Raw genomic sequence first — 21,165 nt, forward strand, 5'->3', positions numbered from 1 at the left:
AATATTGTTGTTGTCAATGCCTTAGTAGTTGCTGCCACATCTACTCTTTTTCATAATATTATATATGAATTCAAGTTGACCTAATGTACCACACGACCTCGCCTGCCTGCCATCTCTATGCATTGCTCTCTCTTCATTCCCTATAAATACTTGCCAAAATCAACCATCAAAATCAAACAACAACAGCAACATTCTGAACCATTATCAGCAAGAACGAGTATTCAGATCAAGAAAATGGCTGCATTTCGTTCTCCATCGACCGGGATGGTTTTATTGTTGCTCATGAGTTTGTTGGTAGCTGCCTTTGCTGACGGAAACTTTTACCAAAGTTGCGACGTGGTTTGGGGACATGGCAGCCATGGCATGATTCAGGAAGGTGGCGAGCTGCTTTCTTTGTCTCTGGACAAAACCTCTGGTTCTGGATTCCAATCCAAGGATGAATATCTATTTGGAAAGATCGAGATGCAACTCAAGCTTGTCCCTGGCAATTCTGCTGGCACAGTAACCGCATATTATGTAAGTCTTCAACTTGTTGGTAATTTCATTTCTCTTAAACCATTGTGGCAAGAACATTATTTTGATAAGTCTGCGATCATGATGCATACAGTTATCCTCGAAAGGTGAAACTTGGGATGAGATAGATTTTGAATTCTTGGGGAACTTAAGCGGACATCCTTACATTCTCCATACTAATGTATTCAGCCAAGGCAAGGGCAAGAGAGAGCAACAATTCTACCTATGGTTTGACCCCACTGCAGATTTCCACACTTATTCCATCCTTTGGAACCCCCAGCGAATTGTGTAAGCAAACATGCATATGCATATCATCTTATTTTTCCTGCAAAATCTATTACTTTCTAAGCTTTGTTTACTGTACATCAGATTCTATGTGGATAACATCCCCATCAGAGAATTCAAGAACCTAGAGTTCCTGGGTGTTCCATTTCCCAAGAATAAAAAAATGCGGTTGTACTCTACGCTTTGGAATGCCGATGACTGGGCAACTAGAGGTGGACTTGAGAAGACAGATTGGAGTCAAGCCCCCTTTAAGGCTTCCTATAAGAAATTCAAGGCCGATGCCTGTGTTTGGTCATATGGTTCATCTCATTGCAGCCCAAACAAAAACGTCTGGTTTTGGGAAGAGCTTAACTTTGCCAAGAAAGGACAGATGAGATGGGTGCGGGATAATTACATGATCTATGATTACTGCACAGACACAAAGAGATTCCCCCAAGGCCTTCCCACTGAATGTGCCTTCTCCAACCTATTCTAAAACCATCACCCATCTTCATTTAAATTGCATCTTACTACTACTATTTTGCACCCAAAACATGACCACTGTATTTCCTCTTTTAAATAACTGCTCTTCTTGATGTGTTTTCCCCCTCTAAGCTTTGTTTGTTATTATCTACAGTTTTGAAATAATGGGTTTGTGCCGTGTATTTTTGTACTCTAAATTTAAATAATTATTTATTTTGATTTATTTGATAATAATTCTGATTCAAATTGATATCAATAAAGTTTTAGCAAAAAAATTATATAGGGAACTAATTTCATATTGCAACAAACGAAGAATTTATTCTATAGATTTTATTTTGATTTCAAATGAAGAAATTAAAGTGAAGTGTGATTTATGTCTATAATTAATTCTATAATAATAAATAAGGTAAACATTAGTCACCCCAATTTTTTAAGGAGAGATCTTAATTGAAAAGTTAAATAATTAAATCGCCGGTGGATTCTGTTTCCAAAATTAGGCCAACCAGGCTTCAATAATTAATTAATTAATTAATTAATGGTATTGCTTTTGTCATACTGCCTTTAAGCTCCCCTCTGCACTAAAACTATATAAATCTCCCCCTTAGCTTATTATTATTAAAGCAGTTTGTTCAAACGTCTTCATAAGATTAATTTTTTGAATTAAAGTTTCTTTATTCTTCTGTGATGCGTAACATGGAAGAGCCGGTAGATTTTGTTTCCAAAATTAGGCCAACCAGGCTTCAATAATTAATTAGATTAATTTTTTGAATTAAAGTTTCTTTATTCTTCTGTGATGCGTAACATGGAAGAGCCGGTAGATTTTGTTTCCAAAACTAGGCCAACCGGGCTTCAATAATTAATTAATTAATGGTATCGCTTTTGTCATACCACCTTTAAGCTCCCATATGCACTAAAACTATATAAATCTCCCCCTTAGCTTATTATTAGTAAAGCAGTTTGTTCAAATGTCTTCATAAGATTAATTTTTTGAATTAAAGTTTCTTTATTCTTCTGTGATGTGTAACATGGAAGAGAATTTTCTTAACAAACCAATCGAATCTCAGATTGATGATGATCTCGCCGTCAAGGAATTGAGAGTTCTTGCTATTGAGAATCACGGTCTTTCCAGCTTCGTGAAATTAAGTTAGGCACTTGGAGATTAAGGATAGTGACGAGAGCACAAGAATATAATTCTCCAATTTGGAGATTCTTCCACTATACAAATGAATAGTAGGATTACAAGGATTTGTTCACAAAATTTGACTCACACTTGTTGGCTCACTCAAGCTTGAGGATAAAGACTTCCCAAGCTATCTCTTTTCTCTCTCAAAGAGGCTCTCTAACTCTCTAGTTTCTCTAGTTTGAATTTCTTGGATGGTTAGGAATGGAGTCTCTCACCCCTATTTATACTACTCCACCTCCACAATGAATGGTGGAGATTACTTACATCCAAGGGTGGAGATTAATTATCTAGAATGATCCACACACTCTAAGAAACTCTACACTCTTCCACTCCCTTCCATATTCTTCCATACTCTTCTATAAGGTTCCACACATCTCCATAATATTCCAGAGGATTCCACACTCTTCCACAAGCTTCTAGATAGTTCTACACTTCTCTAGAGTTCTCTAGAATATTTTAGAAAATTCTAAACTTATCCAGAAAACTCTAGAATTTTCTAGAATCTCTCCAATTAAGGAGAGACCCAACACTTGCTTGTGATGCTGATTTTGAAAGCCTTGGGTATCTTTGTGATGTGCTCGTAAACTGCAAATATAAAGGTATATGTATGATATTTCTCTCTTTTTCCTTGTCTTTGAGCAGTTTGTTTTTTCAATGGTCGAGATTTAAGAAATAAAAACATAAGTCTTGCTTGGATGTTACTTAGGTTATAGTTAAACTGAAGTTCTAAAAGATCTTGGAATGTCTGAAAGTTTTTCATGATCCGCATTTTCTTTAAAAATTAGGATTAATTTTATTTGTTTGTAGTTCCTTTTGCCGCAAGAAACTAAACTTCCAAACTTCGCACAACTTTGTAAGAGATCTAAAATCATGTAATGAAAATTTAGAAAGAAAAGGGAAAGTTTTTAATAAAATAAAATTATATATATTATCGATTTCCTAGTCCCCTCTTTTCCTGATCTACCCCGTATTGGAATATGCATTCTAGAATATGCAGTGCATTCTAGAACATGCACTGCTAATGTGTGCATTGAGTGTGGTGTGAGTTGGTGTGAGTTGTTATGATTGTTTTAGATTCTGTTATGAATGTTGTTATAGGAACTTAAGAGATTGAGTAAGCTTGAAGTCATAACTGCTATATAAGCTGGTTATGATGTAGTTGCATGAAAAGCATAATAATAATATATCAGATTTTAGTCATTGATGGCCCCTTTCTCACATGGTATCATTCGCCAAAGATCCTGACGTCTTTGTTTTTCTTCATCCGCTGCTGTTATTTTCATTTTTTTAGATCTAAATCAGTTCAACTATTGTTGTTTCTTCCATTAGATTGTCACTTTCTTTTGCTTCCTGCACCAATTTTCTGCAACCCTCTTATTTTCCTCTGATGCGCTTGCTAAAGAACCTCATGAGTTTGTGAAGTTATGGCAACAAGCCAAAGTGAAGCTGGTGCTGCATTTGGAAATGATGGAATTTATTTGGAGAAGTACATTCAGAATCCAAGGCATATTGAGTTCCAGGTTCTCGCAGATAAATATGGTAATGTTGTTCACTTGGGTGAGCGTGATTACAACATCCGGAGACGGAATCAAAAACTTCTAGAAGAGGCACCTTCTCCAGCATTGACACCAGAGTTACGGAAGGCCATGGGTGATGCAGCAGTTGCTGATGCAGCTTCTATTGGTTACATTGGTGTAGGAACTATTGAGTTTCTTTTAGATGAAAGAGGTTCCTTCTACTTCATGGAAATGCCAGCCAGTCATGGTGTCCGCTCTCGAACAAAGGATTCATTCTCCAGACCCTTCAGAAAGAAGGATTACATTCCCTTGTCCACTTATCTCAAGACTTACAAGATCAGCGACTACGTTGACGTCAAGGGAAATGGCGCCGTTCATAAGGGTATGCCCCATAAGTTTTACCACGGCCGCACTGGTCGGGTTTGGAATGTCACGAAACGCGTCATCGGTGTTGAAGTCAACAAGCAGGTGGGAAACAGGAGTATCAGGATGAGGATTCATGTGCGTGTCGAGCACGTTCAGCCTTCAAGGTGCACAGACGATTCAAATCGAACGGAATGAAGCATCGGCACTTTCGATTCAAATCGAATGGAAGGAAGCATCGGCACTTCCGATTCAAATCGAACGGAAGGAAGCATCGGCAATTCTGATTCAAGTCGAACGGAAGGAAGCATCGGCACTTCCGATTCAAGTCGAACGGAAGGAAGAATCGGCACTTCCGATCCAAGTGTTCGTTTTCTCATTTGCTCAAGAAGAAGGAAAAGAGTAGAGAGAATATTGGAATATGCATTCTAGAATATGCAGTGCATTCTAGAACATGCACTGCTAATGTGTGCATTGAATGTGGTGTGAGTTGGTGTGAGTTGTTATGATTGTTTTGGATTATGTTATGAATGTTGTTATAGGAAGTTAAGAGATTGAATAAGCTTGAAGTCATAGCTGCTATATAAACTGATTATGATGTAGTTGCATGAATAATAATATATCAGATTTTAGTCATTGATGGCCCCTTTCTCACACCCCGCTAGCAAAAATCAAGGCGGCCGATGTGTAGATGGTGCCGATGAGGATTTTGGTTTAGTGGTAGCATGAAACTTTTATATTTTAACCTTGAGTTTTATCTATTACACTGACATATCTATTCCTTTAACAAATTGGAAAAAAAAGTACGCAAAAACAAACATAGTATTCTTGAGACATGAAATTAAATCAAACCACACATGAAGCATGAAACAAGAGATTTAGAAAATCAAAAACATAGTCCAAACTCGACCGTACCCTAATTATTCTGAAATTGTTGAAATAGAAGATGGATCCTTTGTGACAAAGGAGAGAGCTTGGGTTTAGAAAATGGGTTTTCTCATGAGGACAACCGAGTTGATCACCTCATTTGTGGGATGAAAAACCGAAAGAACTTCGAAACCAGGGAAATCTACCTCGTCCACAATGGGGTACAAAAATACTCTCGCACCATTGGCATCCTCACAAGCAAAAGCCCTCCCGCCTTCATGTACTTCCTTACGTGCCCAATAATCTTTAGTTTCTGGTCTTTGCTCATCCCAGCCAAAGCCGCCAAAATATACAGTCATATTCCGCTAGCTTCTCCCTTACCTCCATTATATCACGCGTCACGAACTTCATCCTCTTCTCAACTCCTTATCCGAAGCAACAAGCCTACGAGCCACATCGTTGCCCGCTTCATCAATATCGAAGTTGTCGAAATGTGAAGATTTCATGTGATGGGTAGCCATTACAATGGAGGTGAGAGGCATTGGACCCGAGCCAACGAATGCCACCTTCTTCGGTTGCACCACACCGTTCTCGCAAAGAATCCTATATTCCAAACTGGCTACTTCCACGTAGTAGCCATAGTAAGGGAAGAGATTAAGATTATTCAATGGACGGGGAATTTTGGATACAAAAGTGGCGAATTCAAGCTCCAGCAAGCCTTCGGCACGGCCGCAAAGAAGCATGAGATCGTCACGCATGTTTTGCACGTCTTGGGGTAAGGCCTTAATGTCGATATTGGAAGGAAGGGTGCATAGTTTGACGAGGTGAGTGAAGAGGCTATTCACCTGCTTTGATGGCCTCAAAGACTCGAGCTTGGAAATCCAATCATGGATTTGAATGACGAGACCGATAAGGATTTCAGCCGGAATCTGGGTGTCAAACTTGGATTGAGTTTGATGGGAAGCCATTGATGAAAAAAATACAGTATCTAGAGATTGGATTAAGAATAAAAGATTTAGACAAGTATGAGTAGTTATAGTCTTGGGGATGGAGGGGCTCGCGGTATCAACTACATATAAAGTACTTAGCAGGCCCCAACTGAAAATGGATTAAAAATTATATAACATAAGATATACGTGTTGGTCAATACCTGCCGCATGCTTCATGCCATCGTATCTACAATTGCAGGATTAAATTTGAAGTATCATTTGTTTGATGTAAGTTATTATTACAATCATATATTAATCATTATTTGCACTGAAGTGTATAATTAACTAAAACTGAACCTATTTAGTTCGTTTTCGAAGTCTCGAATTTGAGCAATTGTATTTGTCAGATGGGTGTGTTGTCAATAGTTAAGAAATAGTATGAACAAGTACTATCTTGTAATCAGGAACGGAGCCAAAATTAAATATGGACAGAGCCAAAATATTAGACTATTTAAAAAAATATAAAGACTTATTAGGTATTTAAACTGAAAATTCAGTATGAACAAGCGACCTTAGTGATTAAGGGGACTGTTGTTATCATTGAGGTCCTGAGTTCAAGCACTTCATATGTAGGAGTATGAGCATTCATTGTTAAATAGTTGAAAGTCTTTGTACATATGCTACCTTGTATTCACCTTAAATTCACAATACAACTTCTAATTTGTCTAATATTTAAACTTACAATGATCTAAATTGTAATTAGACTAAAATTTGAGAACACATACTTATCATTCTTTAGTTCGGCCACTAGTTGATTAAATATTTAATAAATTTTATATTTTTAAATTTAAATATTTTTTACAGGAACCAAAATACTATTAAACCAAAATTATATCGAATATACAAATTTTAATAGGGGTCAATAGCTTCGTCCCTGCTTGTAATCACCCAGACTATTTAGAAAATAACTAAAATTAAAATTAAAAATTCACACACATCTTAAAAATTAATCGTTTCTTAACGTAAACATTTTGTTTTTGTATTATGAAATAGACGATTTTAATGAATTAATTTATCTATCATCTGTTTTTTAGTTAAGAATTGCAGTCAATCAAAAAAAAATTAAAACATATTATATCTGGCATCCGCTGTGGCTTTTCTATTATTCTTAACGTGAATGGTCTCACTTGACTTGAGAATTAGGGTTTAATTAGTAATTTAGTATATTATGATTTAAGTAACTAATTATTATTAGTAGCAGATACAATTCCCCCCGATATGTATTGAGGTTTTGCTTCGTTCATGTTGCGAACCAGTTAATGTCATCAGCATATATTTGTCAAACTGAGAGCTCTTATTCTTTTCACACTACCGGTCTAATACATTTCTAAATAAATATAGATTTAAGAATCATGCAAGGGAAATACATAGATCCCAATTTGGGAGCATGTTCACACTCACAAAATAATTGTACTGAGTTGAACATCTTTTTAAGGCATGGGAAACGCCTCATCCTTACCAAAGGGTCAAACTGGCAAATCTGATATTCTTATTTTTTTTATTAAGAAAGATATGATTGAAGTTTGAATTTAAAATCTAATATCAACTAAGATTTGATATTACGTTGAGTTGTCAATAATCTATAGAATAGATAATTAAAAACTCTCGGTTGACATCTTTCTCCTCTAGATTGTGAGATCAATACCTATTAGGATCAAAATTATCTCCCCATTCTCCATATGTAATAATTGTTAGAAAAAAATATTATGTTGTGTTCAAATAATCTTACATTTGATAATGTATGAATAAATTATGTTGTTTAATTTCTTAATCTTATCTAATGGAGTAATATTGTATATTAATTAATAGTAAATATTATTTAAAAACATAAGAGGTAATTTATTATTAAAATTTTTTATAACAATAGATAGTTTTACTAAAAAGATTAAATAGTCAGAATTGCAATGAATGTTTACAACTATAATAGTAAATTAAACATATAATTAGATATTTTTCTATAGCAATTGATACAAGAAACTAGCCACTTGAGAACATATAAGATCATACAAGAAAAATGTTAAAAATTTAATAAAAAATTCGAACAAATAATAGATACGAACATATCTAATTGCATCGGTAAACGAACCACAAAAAGATATCAAACTGTTGAAAGACCACCAACAAACTACAAATAAGAGTTGAGCTACGTGAGAAACTATCTACAATGCAAACCGCATATCGAAATCCAATGAGCGTACAAAGAAGGAAATAAAAAATATAACAAATTAGTGTCATCTTGATTACTCGAAACGATGTCATATCCAACTCTGAAGAAAAGATAAATAAAATAATGATTAATAATGTATCAAAATAGAAAAAATGTATCATAAAAATAAATTATTAAAAATTAAAAAGTAAAGATGTAATATAAAAATAAGAAATATAGATGATCAAACAAGTCCACGTATTAATATATATATATATATATATATATATATATATATATATATTCTAGCTTTTTATCAAAATGAAATTCATTAACCCCGAACGAAATGAATTTAATACACTTTATATTTTATGATAAATATAGATAAAAAAATGGGTGAGAAACAGCGACAACCCGGACTGGTTATTAAAATGTGTTTAATTCCATAGGGTGATTTCATGTGGAATTATTGTAAAGAATAAAAGAACAAACAGCGAAGCACATTTCGCCTAAACTAAGAGGTTGTCCCTTGTGACTCTGAAAAAATGTCCCTAGCTGATGGGGATTTATTTTATTTTAATTCTGACAAATCATTAAAATTATTTAAAATACAATAACAAATGACTAACAAATGTATAAGTGGAAAATTAATAATTTTTTTTAAAAACTACATTATTTAAAATAATCTTCAAAATGTGAAAAAATTATTGAACAATTTTCAAGTACCTTTAAATAATAATAATGATAATTACCTTTATGAGCATGAGTTGTGTTCTCGTTGCTTTTATATGTATCCTTATTAAAAAAGCTTTTTATATAATCATTTTGTATTTGATGTTTTTATCTTGAACATAATTTTAAATTTTTCAGTAACATTTTTATAACTTTTTCAATATTATATATTTTATTTTTAAAATATTTTTTATTCTTGAAAACAAGGTAATATTTTTTTAACTACAAGGCCCTAGTTTTATTAAAAATATATATATACAAATTACAAAAAAGGTTTATAACTATAAGTCTATAAGCGTAAGCTAAAAACATAATAAAGACATTTTACTATAACCATTAACACAAGAAAACTAGTCACTTAAGATCACAAAAGGATCATACAAGAAAAAGATTAAAAACCTAACCAAATAAACTCAAACAAAATATAGATACGAATAGATCTAACTGCATCGGCAAATGACCACAAAATGAGATCAATCTATTGAAAGACTACAGACAAACCGCGAATTAGAGTCGAGCGACATGAAAAAATTATACACAAACACAAATCATGTATCTAAATTCAATACGATGGTCCAAAGCATGGAAGATCAGTATGATAACAAATAAACGCCATCTTAATTAGTCGTGACGATGTCAAATCCAATCCTGAGAAAAAAGAAAAATGAAAACAACAACCAAATGATTGAAAATGTGCCATGAAGACAGAGATATATGTATCATAAAGGTAAAACTATTAAAAATTAAAAAACAAAAAAATAAAGATACACTATAGTAAAAGAAAAGAAAAACAATGAATATCGAAGATCGACGACTAACATCAAGGCCAGTATCACCGTCGATGACAAAGATAAAGAAGAAAATAGACTGCCAATAACCAAAGAAAAAAGAAAAAATAGGACAAGCACTTAAATCAAGGTAATGTTTTTATATAACATTATTTTATTTTTTGTATTCTCTTTTTGAAATTGTATGCTTTTTCATAATTTTATTAGCTTTTCCTTTTTATATATCTTAATAAGTTTCTTTGAATTTTATTTATTTTTAGCATTTTTAATGATTTTTAAAATTTGAGATTCTTTTAATAATTGTTTTAAATTTTTTATAAATTTATTTTTTTGAAAAGAAATCAAATTAGTGTTGGAGTCATGTACTAACGAAAAAATTTAACTAGGTAATAGAGCATCCTTATTTGCTTACTTTTAAAATACATATGGATTAAATTACTTTTTTTTATTGAGAAGGATCAAATTGTTAAATTTATAAATTAACAGAAACTTAAGAGGTATTTAAACTCAATATTTGAATCCAACTAATAATAGTTTTAACATTTTGAATTAAAATATTACTTTTCCAAATATACGAGGACTAAAATATCACATTAAATAATAAAGAAACTAAAATAAATTTTTAGCATAATACAAGGACTTGTATTATAAATTTAGAAGCGTATAATGACAACACTCTTGTATTTATGATGCAGTTGGATGTTCCAACTAACTGGAGAGTCAGTTTCTATTAACTCCATAATTTGTGCATGGTCCCAATATCTAAATTCACTTAGATGGGAAGTCTTCTGTCCTAATCCATTTTTATTAACTGAAATTATACAATTCTTGATTCAGCTTAATTATTTTTAATTTGAGCACAAGCTTTCACGTCCAATTTAATAAATGGAGCCGAATGCTCGTGACAATAACTAGAAAGGTTGGGAAAAGCAAAGAAGCTTCGGGTAGGGTTGTGTCAATTTATAGCTAGCACTCAGTTATATATGTATCGTCGTGGAGAATTCCTACACCACCAGTTTTCCAGTGTTATTGGCTTCGCAATCTTCGTTATATAAAGTTGGAGAAGTGATTGAAGTAGGGGAAGAGAAGGGGGGCAATGGAATTGGGGATTCAGAAAACGGAAGCCTTACTTAGGTTTACTGCCATATTGATGTTGGTTTGACTGCTTGTTTAGTTGGTTTCGATTCTCAAAGAAGGTCGTCTTTTATATCGAAAAGAAAGCTTCCTTTAAGGATTTACGCGCTCTCGTGTAAGACTTTTTATCATCTATCCATTACTTGTATAAAAAAAAAAACCGAGATTGATCAAGTTTTTATCATCTTTTACAGTGGGTTGGTGTATATCACTTCATTGGCTGCTGCTATAACCTGCTTCAAAAGTTGTTCTTCATCTCAGCTTGGTGCAAAGGAAGCTCTCTGCAATCTTACACATGTCTAACTTGGCTTCGTTTTATTTTGGATCAGGTATATTTTTTTTACCCATTTTCTAATATAGGTAAAAAGTAAGACTTGTGTTTTTAGTTACGTGGGTAAAAATTAAGCTCACTGCAATCTTACACATATCTAATGGTGAGACTTTTAGGATGATTCATATCTATGTGGTTAGTTTGATATGATGCATAATTTCAATGATTAAAATTGAAAGTATTTTTTTGGGGGGTTGCTCATCTTATTTATCTCATTTGAATTCCTTGTCAGGCAGCAGTATACGTAATGTTTGCAGGGAACTTAGCGGCAACGGAGAATTCAGTTTTGGTAGTAACGGGACAGAGAACTTCCAATGGCTCAAGTGGTGCGATAAATACACTCGATTCTGCGTCCAAATCGGAGGGTCGCTGTTCTGTGGCTTCGTAGCAATGTGGCAATGATTTTCATCGCTTCCATCTCCTCATTCAACTTGTTCAGGCTTTATTCCCCCACCAGTTCATGCACTTGAAGCCCAACCACTTGAGTGTAAATTATTATATCATTCATTAAAGAAAACTGAATTATATACAACTCAACAAACATAAAAGAAAAGAAGAAAATAAAACTCATTCTACGTTTTTCTTTTTTATTAAACGATTTCCTCTATCTTTGTGAAATAAAGTATCCACTACTCTTCCATGGTGGAGAAAGATTTGTTGAAGCGGTTTCCAATGGATTGAAGGAGTGATGTTGTTCACAAACACGGGGATAGAAAAACAAATTAGAAACAAATAAACCACGTTTCACTAAAACTCCAATAGCGTAACAGTTTCCTCTGATCCTCAATTCGTGGTTTCCCAAAAGTAACAAATTCAACTCCTTAGCATTAAACGCCACCAGTACAACACTTTATTGTATATTTTGTTCCCAAGTTGATGGAGGAAAAAAAGAATTCCACATCTGTTGATAGCATTGGTATGCAGACAAGACAATACATGATTGATTTCGGCTAGTTGGGTACATCTGCAGCAAGCTTTGCTCGTAGATCTTTCCGCAAATCTTGCCTGAGGGAGCTTTAGGGATCGCATCCGTGAAGAAAACTCGAGCTATCCTCTTGTAAAACACACCTAAGCAATAATAAATCAAACCATGGATGCCATAAATATAATAGTTCGATCATAATTGATTACTGGGTTGGATGTTGTAGAGAATTTCGACGTTACTTGAGATGAATGTTTGATCGATCCTCGTTGATGTTAGAAATTCCTTCTCACACAAATGCAACAGGAACTCTCCAGCTGCTTCATCTTTCATACTGAATACATACGAATATATGAAATAAACTCATAGTTCGGTATGATATTTAAATATGAGTTATCTAAGAGGGAGACTTACGGTACACAGCGGCATTGAGATGTTGGGATGAGAAATCACATTGCTTCGAGTTCAGCAGGTTGAAAGCCTTTGTATTTGATCTCACAACAAATGCAACAGGAACCTCTCCAGCTGCTTCATCTTTCATACTGAAATACATACGAATATATGAAATAAAACTCATAGTTCGGTAGTATATTTTAAATATGAGGTTATGCTAAGAGGGAGACTTACGGTACAACAGCGGCATCAGAGATGTTGGGATGAGAAATCAACATTGCTTCGAGTTCAGCAGGTGCCACCTGAAAGCCTTTGTATTTGATCAATTCCTTCAATCGATCAACAATGAATAGCTCATTATCGTCATCAATATAGCCAATGTCTCCGGTATGCAATCATCCATATTTGTCTATCGTTCTTTTTGTAGCTTCCAAATCATTAAGATAACCTAGATCAAAATGATGTTGCATAACTTATTAAATACTTAAACTCCAAAATAAAATTCTAATAATTAATTCTAGCGCTACATAATTATTAATAAAGATACATATTTTTATTTAAATAAGGGTGATAGTTTTTTAATAAAACTTATGGATCAATCAATATAATGATTACACAAAGTACAAATTAAAAACACAATCCAACTATATGACAACCCATTAAACTAATACCTTAAAAAATATGAACAAATTTAATATCCAACAATGACTTATTGCATCCAATTCAATTCATTACCAATTAAATGCCGTAAAAGATAGTGTTGAACTTCTTGTAAGAGAATCCATTTGCATGAATTTAAATTAATTTAATTTTATTAATTCGTATCATTTTTATATAATTAATATTTTTAAATTATTATTATTTTTTATAATATAATTGTACTAATTATCTACATACCACCAAACAAAATACGGAATGAGACAAAAGCAGCTGGCCCATTAAACTTTCTAACTAATATATAAATGTATTTTCGAACATTTGAAATTACCGTATTTATATTTTATTGAAAACTAAATATTTATATTTTATTGGAAACAATATAATATTATGATTTCAAGTTAAAATTACAAAAAAACAGTTTAAAAAAATCAAGATATACTTTAATCAAACAACTAATTATATTCACAAACATACCAAACGATATTATTATATCACTTTTTGTTTTATAAATTCCGATTTTCATTTTTTCAACACCCAAGTTTTTATTTGGAATTTATTTTAAGGTTGTATTTAAGTATGAATTTAAGGATGGGAGCTTATTCAAGGATATGTTAAAAAGATTGAAGTGTATATTATGTTAACCAACAAATTAATACTTGTGTTTAGAGTAGTATATTTAAGTGGTGTATACAGTATACCTTCATGATCTGACTACCCCGAATGCAAATTTCTCCCGACTGATTTCTCGGAAGCGACGTTCCGGTTTCAGGATCCATGATCTTCATTTCTGCATTCCTTACGGCTGTGCCACATGCACCAGATTTTGTCTCCCACGGCTCTTCGCAAACGCTAAGTTCAGTGCCACACTGTCTCAGTCATCCCATAGCCCTGCACTCGATCCCATTAGCATTGCAGTTAGTCCCCTAATCGATACCAAAATGAGAACATTTTCGTTTCATATGAAACCCAATCTACAACTCTCCAAATCTGACGTAAACGTATTGATATCATGCTTAATAAAGTATACTAGACAACAAAGTAATGTTATGTTTACCTGTCCCAGTTTAGCGTTTGGAAGCCTGGCTCTAACAGCATCCTCTAGCTTCTTTCCCATCGGAGCAGCGCCCGAAATCACCATCCGGATAGAGGAAAGGTCGTATTTATCAATGTCTGGAGTCTTGACGATGGACAAAACAATTGGCGGAACGAAAGGGGCGACGGTTACCCTGTATTTCTCCACAAGCTCCATAAAAGTCACGATCTCAAACTTCTGCATAATCAAGATTGAAGCCCCTGCTCTCAAAGAGCAAAGCAACACGCAATTGAGTGAATATAAGTGGAACAGAGGCAGCACGCAGAGAATCACATCTCTATCATGGAAAAATATGTTGGGATTCTCTCCACCAACATGTTGGGCCACGCTCGTCACGAGACTTTTATGAGTCAGCATCACCCCTTTTGGTAACCCCGTAGTTCCCGATGAGAAGGGAAGGACCACTACATCGTCAGGGTTGATCTTCACGGCTGGGATTTCATCCTCGTCTACCTGAGTCAACTCCGAGAAATGCAGACAACCCTCCGGAGGCGTATCTATCGTTATGATCTTCATGTCCTTCTCTTTAGCCAAATTCTCCACTTTCTCTACATAAACTGCTTGAGTTATAATAAGCTTAGATTTCGACGCCGTCGCCTGTTTGGCGATCTCCGCCGGGGTGTAAAAGGGATTGGCGGTAGTGACGGTTGCTCCACGGAACGATGCACCCAGGAAAGCAAAGACGAATTCGGGGGAGTTGTGAAGCAAAAGCATTATGACATCTCCCTGTTGGATTCCGAATTTGTTGAGACCGGCGGCCACTTTACGAGAAGTGAGCTCGACTTGGGCATAAGTAAATATCCGCCCAGTAGGACCGTGGATCAAGCAAGGACGATCTTTAAAGTTGGAAAGGTTCTCAAAGCAGTAAGTATGCAAAGGAAGGTGATTTGGGATGTAAATGTCAGGGAGGGTGGACCGAAAGATGAATTCATGCCCGTCTTGGTTGACCTCCATTGTTGGTGAGACTTGGAGAAAGAACTTGAGGGTGAAAGTATTGCAAAAACAAAGCAGGAAGCTGTGTGTTTAGTATTTCGTTTTTTATTGGATTGGTTGGTTGAGGATTGACTGAAGAGATGCTAACCGATTACAATTTTTTTTTAACTTTGCTACCAGATTACGAATCAAGTAAAATGTGTTATTTTGTATTTATTTTTATCATTAACTTGTAGTTTCCTGTAGTATTTTTTATTTAATAAACTAATATATATTATATAGATAATATTATTTCAATTTAGAGCATTTAATAAGAATATGTCATCCTTATTATATAAATCACATAGATATAGAATAATGGGGGACCTAAGTGGTTACGGCCCCAAAACTTAATAAAACTACAAATAAAATTATAACGATCTGATTTTTAAAAGAGAAAATAATCTCAGTGACCGAAAATGTCTTATAATATACGATTTTAACCAACTTTTTTTGGATTTGCCAAAATGACCAACAAAATCGCAACGCGAACTCTAATTTTTCAACTCAGTTTCCAAATTCGCAACGCGAATATCCAGATTCGCAACGCGATTGTAAGATTCACAAAGCGATTTTGAAAAATGTGTTGCGATAGTTAAAATGTGTTGCGAGAGTTTGAAAAACGTGTTGTTGTGATAGTGAAAAAGTGTTGCGATAGTGAAAAATCCAAAATAAGATTACATTTTAACTATTCCAAATTCACGTGGAGTTTGGAACAATAAAGAATGTGTTGCGATAGTGTAAAAGATTCCCAAGCCATTTGTAAGATCTTAGTTTGAAACAATAAAGAATGTGTTGCGATAGTGTAAAAGATTCCCAAGTGTTTGCAATGCTCAATCCCACATAGTATTGGAAATACTATTGGGAATGGGTATTTAAGGCTTGGATTTCCCACTTCCTTGTTGAGTGGAAGAGAACAAGGGGGACTCTCGCGCACTGCCGCCGCCGCCGTCCCGTCTCGGGTCGGGTCGTGGTCGTGGTCGTGGTCGTGGTCGTGGTCGTGGTCGTGGTCGTGGTCTGGGGTAGTGATAGGTAATTTATGTTGGGTTTTAAGTTTTTGTTGGGCTAATTAGAAGGATTTTAGACCTTGTTTACAAGAAACTAGGAGTTTTGGGAAGTTTATGAGACTTGGGTGGAGGATGGATGGCCAAATGGGTGATTTATCCATTTATTCAAGAAAATCAATTTTCTATTAAATATAAATAAATGGTCATTTCATGAGAAGACATGGCCCGAAAATATTTTTAATATTTGATAATTATTTTTTCAACAAACGAATTATAGTACAATTTTTTTAAACCAAATCAAACCAAATTCGAATCACAAGTTATAACACTAATAGATTTTAAATTTTGAACCGTTAGATTCCAACATCATTATTGTGGTTTTATATATGATATACCTAATATGATCGAAATGGTTTGATCTTCACTGAAACATTCATTTTGAGATAAAACTTTGAATACAAATTACAAATCTAGCAATGAAATACCGTAGAAGAACTTACTTCTGTAGTCAAAAGATGGGAAGTAATGGTGTTTAGTAGAAGCTATTGTTAATGAACAAAATGTTATTGGCAGTACAGTAGCTATGAGGTCACATATTTTTTTGGATAAATCATAATTTTATTATCCAAGAACAAAGTACATTTACAACCAATCACCAATCAAAGCAAGGAGTATCACAAACAAACAAAGGAACATGGTTAAACTATACTCCAAGCATTACAAAGATGGAAGTTAGTGCAATCAAGTCTATTTATAGTTTTTCCTCTAAGTCTTATACTAACTATTTCAATGATTTCCTTGAGCAAGTTGTCAACTGTTCGAGATCTTCCTTGAAACAGTCTGCGGTTATGTTCTTGCCACAAAAAGTAGATATAAGCATTCCAAGAAATTTTCAGAATAGTGGTAATTAAAGACTTCCTTTTCCACATAGAGCTTGCGTGAGAGACCATTTCTTCCCAAGTCATTGCAGTGTAGTTCATACCATTCAAAAGAATAACAGATTTCCAGAGTTCAATAGCCAAGGGGCATTGAGAGAACAAGTGATCCCTGCTTTCGTTGAAAACCCTGCAGTTGACGCACAGACCAGCAGTGACTAATCCCATGCGTTGCAAGCGATCACAAGTTGGTAACCTGTTTAAGATGGCCATCCAAGAAATCAAACTATGCTTTGGAAGGTGCATAGGGTACCATACTAAACGGTGCCAGTACACTTTTTAACCTTGCAATCTGATTTTCCCCCAAATTTCCTTCACCTGATGAAACCTAGAAGAAAAAAGAGGGAATGCAGAATTTCTCATTTTCAGAATTCTTTTAACATTCCAGCTGATATTAGATCCAATGTTAAACTGCCAGAAGTTTTGGTCCTTGAAAACATAGCTATTTAGCCAAGCAACCCAGAGCGAACCATTTCCAACTAGGATCTTTCTAATAAGGCTCATAATGCAAGCTTTGTTCCAAGTGGTAGTGTTTTCAGACCTAATCCACCTTCAGATTTTAACTGACAGATTTGGTCCCAACTAACTCTAGCTCCAGCAGCTGATTTGTTCGCTCCTTTCCAAAAGAACCTTGAGCATAATTGATCAACTGATTTTAAGACAGTAGCTGGGAGGATTAATTATCTACACCAGAAATTACTGACACTAAAAAGAACTGATCTAATTAGCTCAAGTCTTCCAGCATAACTTAAGTTTCTTGTAGACCAGTGGTGAAGCCTTTGCCTGATTTTATCAAGGAGAGGTTCACAATCTTTCAGAGAAAGTTTTCGAGTAACAAGAGGTATTCCTAGGTACCTAACAGGCAGGAAACCTGTTTTAAAGCCATATATGATTTTAAAGTTCTCAATTTCCCTAGGAGAGATACCCGTTGAGAAGATCTCACATTTGGAGGGATTTAAGTGAAGTCCAGAAACTTTGTAAAATTGATGGAGAACACTCAATACTCCAGCTATTGAATCATTATTTCCTTTGCAGAAAATCAGTAAATCAGTAAATCATCTACAAAAGAGAGATGAGTTAACCCAATTTTCTTGCATTTTGGGTGAAGAGCAAAGACTCATTTGCAAGCTGCAATATTTAGCATTTTGGAGAGGACATTTATTGCTAGAACGAAAAGATAAGGGGATAAAGGATCCCTTGTCTTATACCTCTGGCCCCTTTGAAATAGCCTATTAAAGTACCATTAAAAGCAATAGAGTACTTGGCTTGAGAGAAACAGATTTGTATCCAGTCAATAAATTTTTGAGGAAGATGGAGGCCTTTAAGGATTGATAATAAGAATTTCCAATGCAATGAGTCGAAAGCTTTATGAAGATCAATCTTCATTGAGCATCTTGGAGAGATGGATTTCCTACCATATCCTTTCACTATCTCCTGAGCAAGAAAAGCATTATCGATGATATCACGACCTCGGATAAAGGCAGACTGGTTTAAAGAGATAATATCAGGCAGGTATTCAGTCAATCTAGTGAAAATGATTTTAGAAATAATCTTGTAGATGACTGAACAACATGAGATTGGCCTGAAGTCTTTAATATTGCAAGGATTAGGAACTTTGGGGACAAGAGGAATAATAGTGGAATTGAAAGCTGGGTGAATATAATTATTGCTGAAAAAATAATTTACTGCATTAATAATGTCTTCTCCCAGAGATGACTATCCAGCTCAGTTGGTAGAGCACAAGGTTCTTAACCTTGAGGTCGTGGGATCGAGTCCCACGGAGGGCATTTCATAATTCGGAGGTCTTCTACGGAAGCTGCTCTCAACCTGGTGTTGGGGGCAGCCTACTATCTTACCTCCCCTTACCCCATTACATATGGGAACAAGGGTCAACCAACCATTCTCCCACTATTGACCAACAATTCTTAAAGAAAAAAAGAAGAGAATCCATCCGGACCAGGGGCTTTTTCATTGCCTTGATTGAATAAAGCATTCTTAATTTCATCAGCATAGGCTTCCTTAACAAGAGAGGGAGTAGCTTCAGGGGAAAAAGAATAGTTAAGGAGTTCTTGAAGAATGGAAGAACCCATTTCCTTGACCAAAGGGTCATCAGTACCAAGTAACTTGATGTAAAAAGAAGTGACTTCATTAGCCATGGCATCAAAAGTTTCAAGCCTATTACCTCTATCATCAAGAAGGACTCTTATAGTATCCATCTTGTTCTTAGAGGCCACAATGGAATGGAAAAATTTAGAGTTTGTATCTCCTTCTTTAACCATTGGAATTTTGCCTTTTGCTTAAGGAACATTGATTCAGCTTGTTCAAGATTCTTTAGCTGTTCTTGAATTTCAAGCTCTTTTTTCAATGGATTCCTCTCCTTTGAGAGTGAGAAGTTGCTGATTTTCCAGCTCAATTCTCTTTAATTTCACACGGTCCGAAATCTTGCTGAAGTTATCTTTGTTGAAGTTCTTTAGGCAATCTTTGAGTCTTCTAAGTTTTGAGAATAAAATCATCATAGGATTGCCATGAGCATCTTGAGACCAAGAATTTTAACAACATTAAGGAACTGAGGGTGAGAAGCCCAAAAATTAAAAAATTTGGAAGGTTTTGGTCTGGTTGCAGGGGACTCTTTTGAGAGCCAGATGATGGCCATACTATGGTCAGAAACACCTGGAGCAAGGAATTCCACAAAGGAGTGACGGAAGAAAGAGTCCCAACAAGGATTTATCAAGATTCTATCAAGTTTTCTTGCAAGAAAAAATTCATGTTGCTTGTTGCTCCAAGTGTATTTAGGCCCAAAGAAAGGATGATCATAAAGGTTAAGCTCATGAGTAAACTCTTGAAATTCATCATGTCAGGAGAAGAATAAGGGCCTAATAGCTCATGGTCTGAACTTTCATGAGAATGCAGAAAAATATTGAAGTCTCCTCCTAAGACCCATGGATATTGGTTAACAACAATACTAACATCCTTCAAAGATTGCCACATTTGTCTTCGAGAAATTCCCTCATTACTACCATAAATAGCTGTGATGAAGACAGGATTGCCAAAAGCAGAACCTTGAGCTGTGATACATTGGTTAGAAACCTGAATTATTGAAAGATCAATACCCTTCCTCCATAGCATCCAAATTCTTCCGTTGATGGCATGATCATAGTTTGTGCAAACATTCCAAGTTGAAGAGTTTAGAGTTAAGAATAGCCTCTGATTTTTCCAGTTTAACTCTTGTCTCCAAAAGACAAAGTACATCCACTTTATTTTGGAAGGCTCTAAGGAGCACTTTATTTGTTTTAGAGGATTATTAAATCCTCTAAGTTCCAGAAATAACTATCATGTGAAGAGGCTCCCAAGGAACCCTTTTGACTTTCTACAGGGTTTGACTTAGATTTGTCTAGGTGATCTTTCTTTTTTGATTTTAACTCCTTAACCAAGATTGAAACTCCCTTTGCTGCAGCTCTAGGCTTCCTTTGTGGAACATCAATAGTAGGAGATTCCTCAACAGAATTAAGCACTTCGAACCTGTTAATGGAGCTTGAGAAAGGGCCCTTCCATTTTTAGGCCTTCCTCTACCTCTCTTAGTTGTTTCTGGGATTGAACAAAATCTTTAGGGTTTTGGACAAAAAAAAAGGTGTTGACGGTGGAATTTTATGTGGTAAAGGATGCAACTCACCTACCGCATTTCTCCCTAAAATTGGCATTTCTTATTTTACACTTGATTGAAGACAATGACGTCCTCCTTCATCACACGGGAGCTAACCGGGATTGAACAATTGGACGAATTCGCTGGACTGTCAAATTGAATTGACTGAAGAGGAAGTAGTAAATTTATTAGTTTGGTGTTAATTATTTCTATTTTTAAAACTTTAATAGTAT

The 21,165-nt window shown here is 34.9% G+C and overlaps 1 protein-coding gene and 3 pseudogenes across 1 annotated transcript; 2 read left to right on the forward strand and 2 right to left on the reverse strand.

Moving 5' to 3' along the window:
* Positions 1-231: 231 nt before the first annotated feature.
* LOC120219030 (xyloglucan endotransglucosylase/hydrolase protein 22-like) lies at positions 232-1,316 on the forward strand. Its single transcript, XM_039215892.1, has 3 exons — positions 232-516; positions 608-801; positions 883-1,316. Exons 1-3 carry the CDS (start codon positions 235-237, stop codon positions 1,271-1,273), a joined length of 867 nt encoding a protein of 288 aa, XP_039071823.1. The 5' UTR covers positions 232-234; the 3' UTR covers positions 1,274-1,316.
* A 3,987-nt stretch (positions 1,317-5,303) lies between these two features.
* LOC120219028 lies at positions 5,304-6,160 on the reverse strand (annotated as a pseudogene).
* Positions 6,161-10,803: 4,643 nt separating this feature from the next.
* On the forward strand, positions 10,804-11,921 carry LOC120219029 (annotated as a pseudogene).
* Positions 11,922-12,194: 273 nt separating this feature from the next.
* On the reverse strand, positions 12,195-15,378 carry LOC120219031 (annotated as a pseudogene).
* Positions 15,379-21,165: the final 5,787 nt, after the last annotated feature.

This window comes from Hibiscus syriacus, unplaced genomic scaffold (assembly GCF_006381635.1).
Source record: "Hibiscus syriacus cultivar Baekdansim isolate YM2019G1 unplaced genomic scaffold, ASM638163v2 tig00110202_pilon, whole genome shotgun sequence".
Taxonomy (NCBI): domain Eukaryota; kingdom Viridiplantae; phylum Streptophyta; class Magnoliopsida; order Malvales; family Malvaceae; genus Hibiscus; species Hibiscus syriacus.

Bases quoted from the DNA above. Each gene is read 5' to 3' on its own strand.
- LOC120219030 (XM_039215892.1), top strand. From the start codon at position 235: ATGGCTGCATTTCGTTCTCCATCGACCGGGATGGTTTTATTGTTGCTC. The intron at 517-607 runs GTAAGTCTTCAA...TGATGCATACAG, and splicing joins GCACAGTAACCGCATATTAT to TTATCCTCGAAAGGTGAAAC. The intron at 802-882 runs GTAAGCAAACAT...ACTGTACATCAG, and splicing joins TGGAACCCCCAGCGAATTGT to ATTCTATGTGGATAACATCC.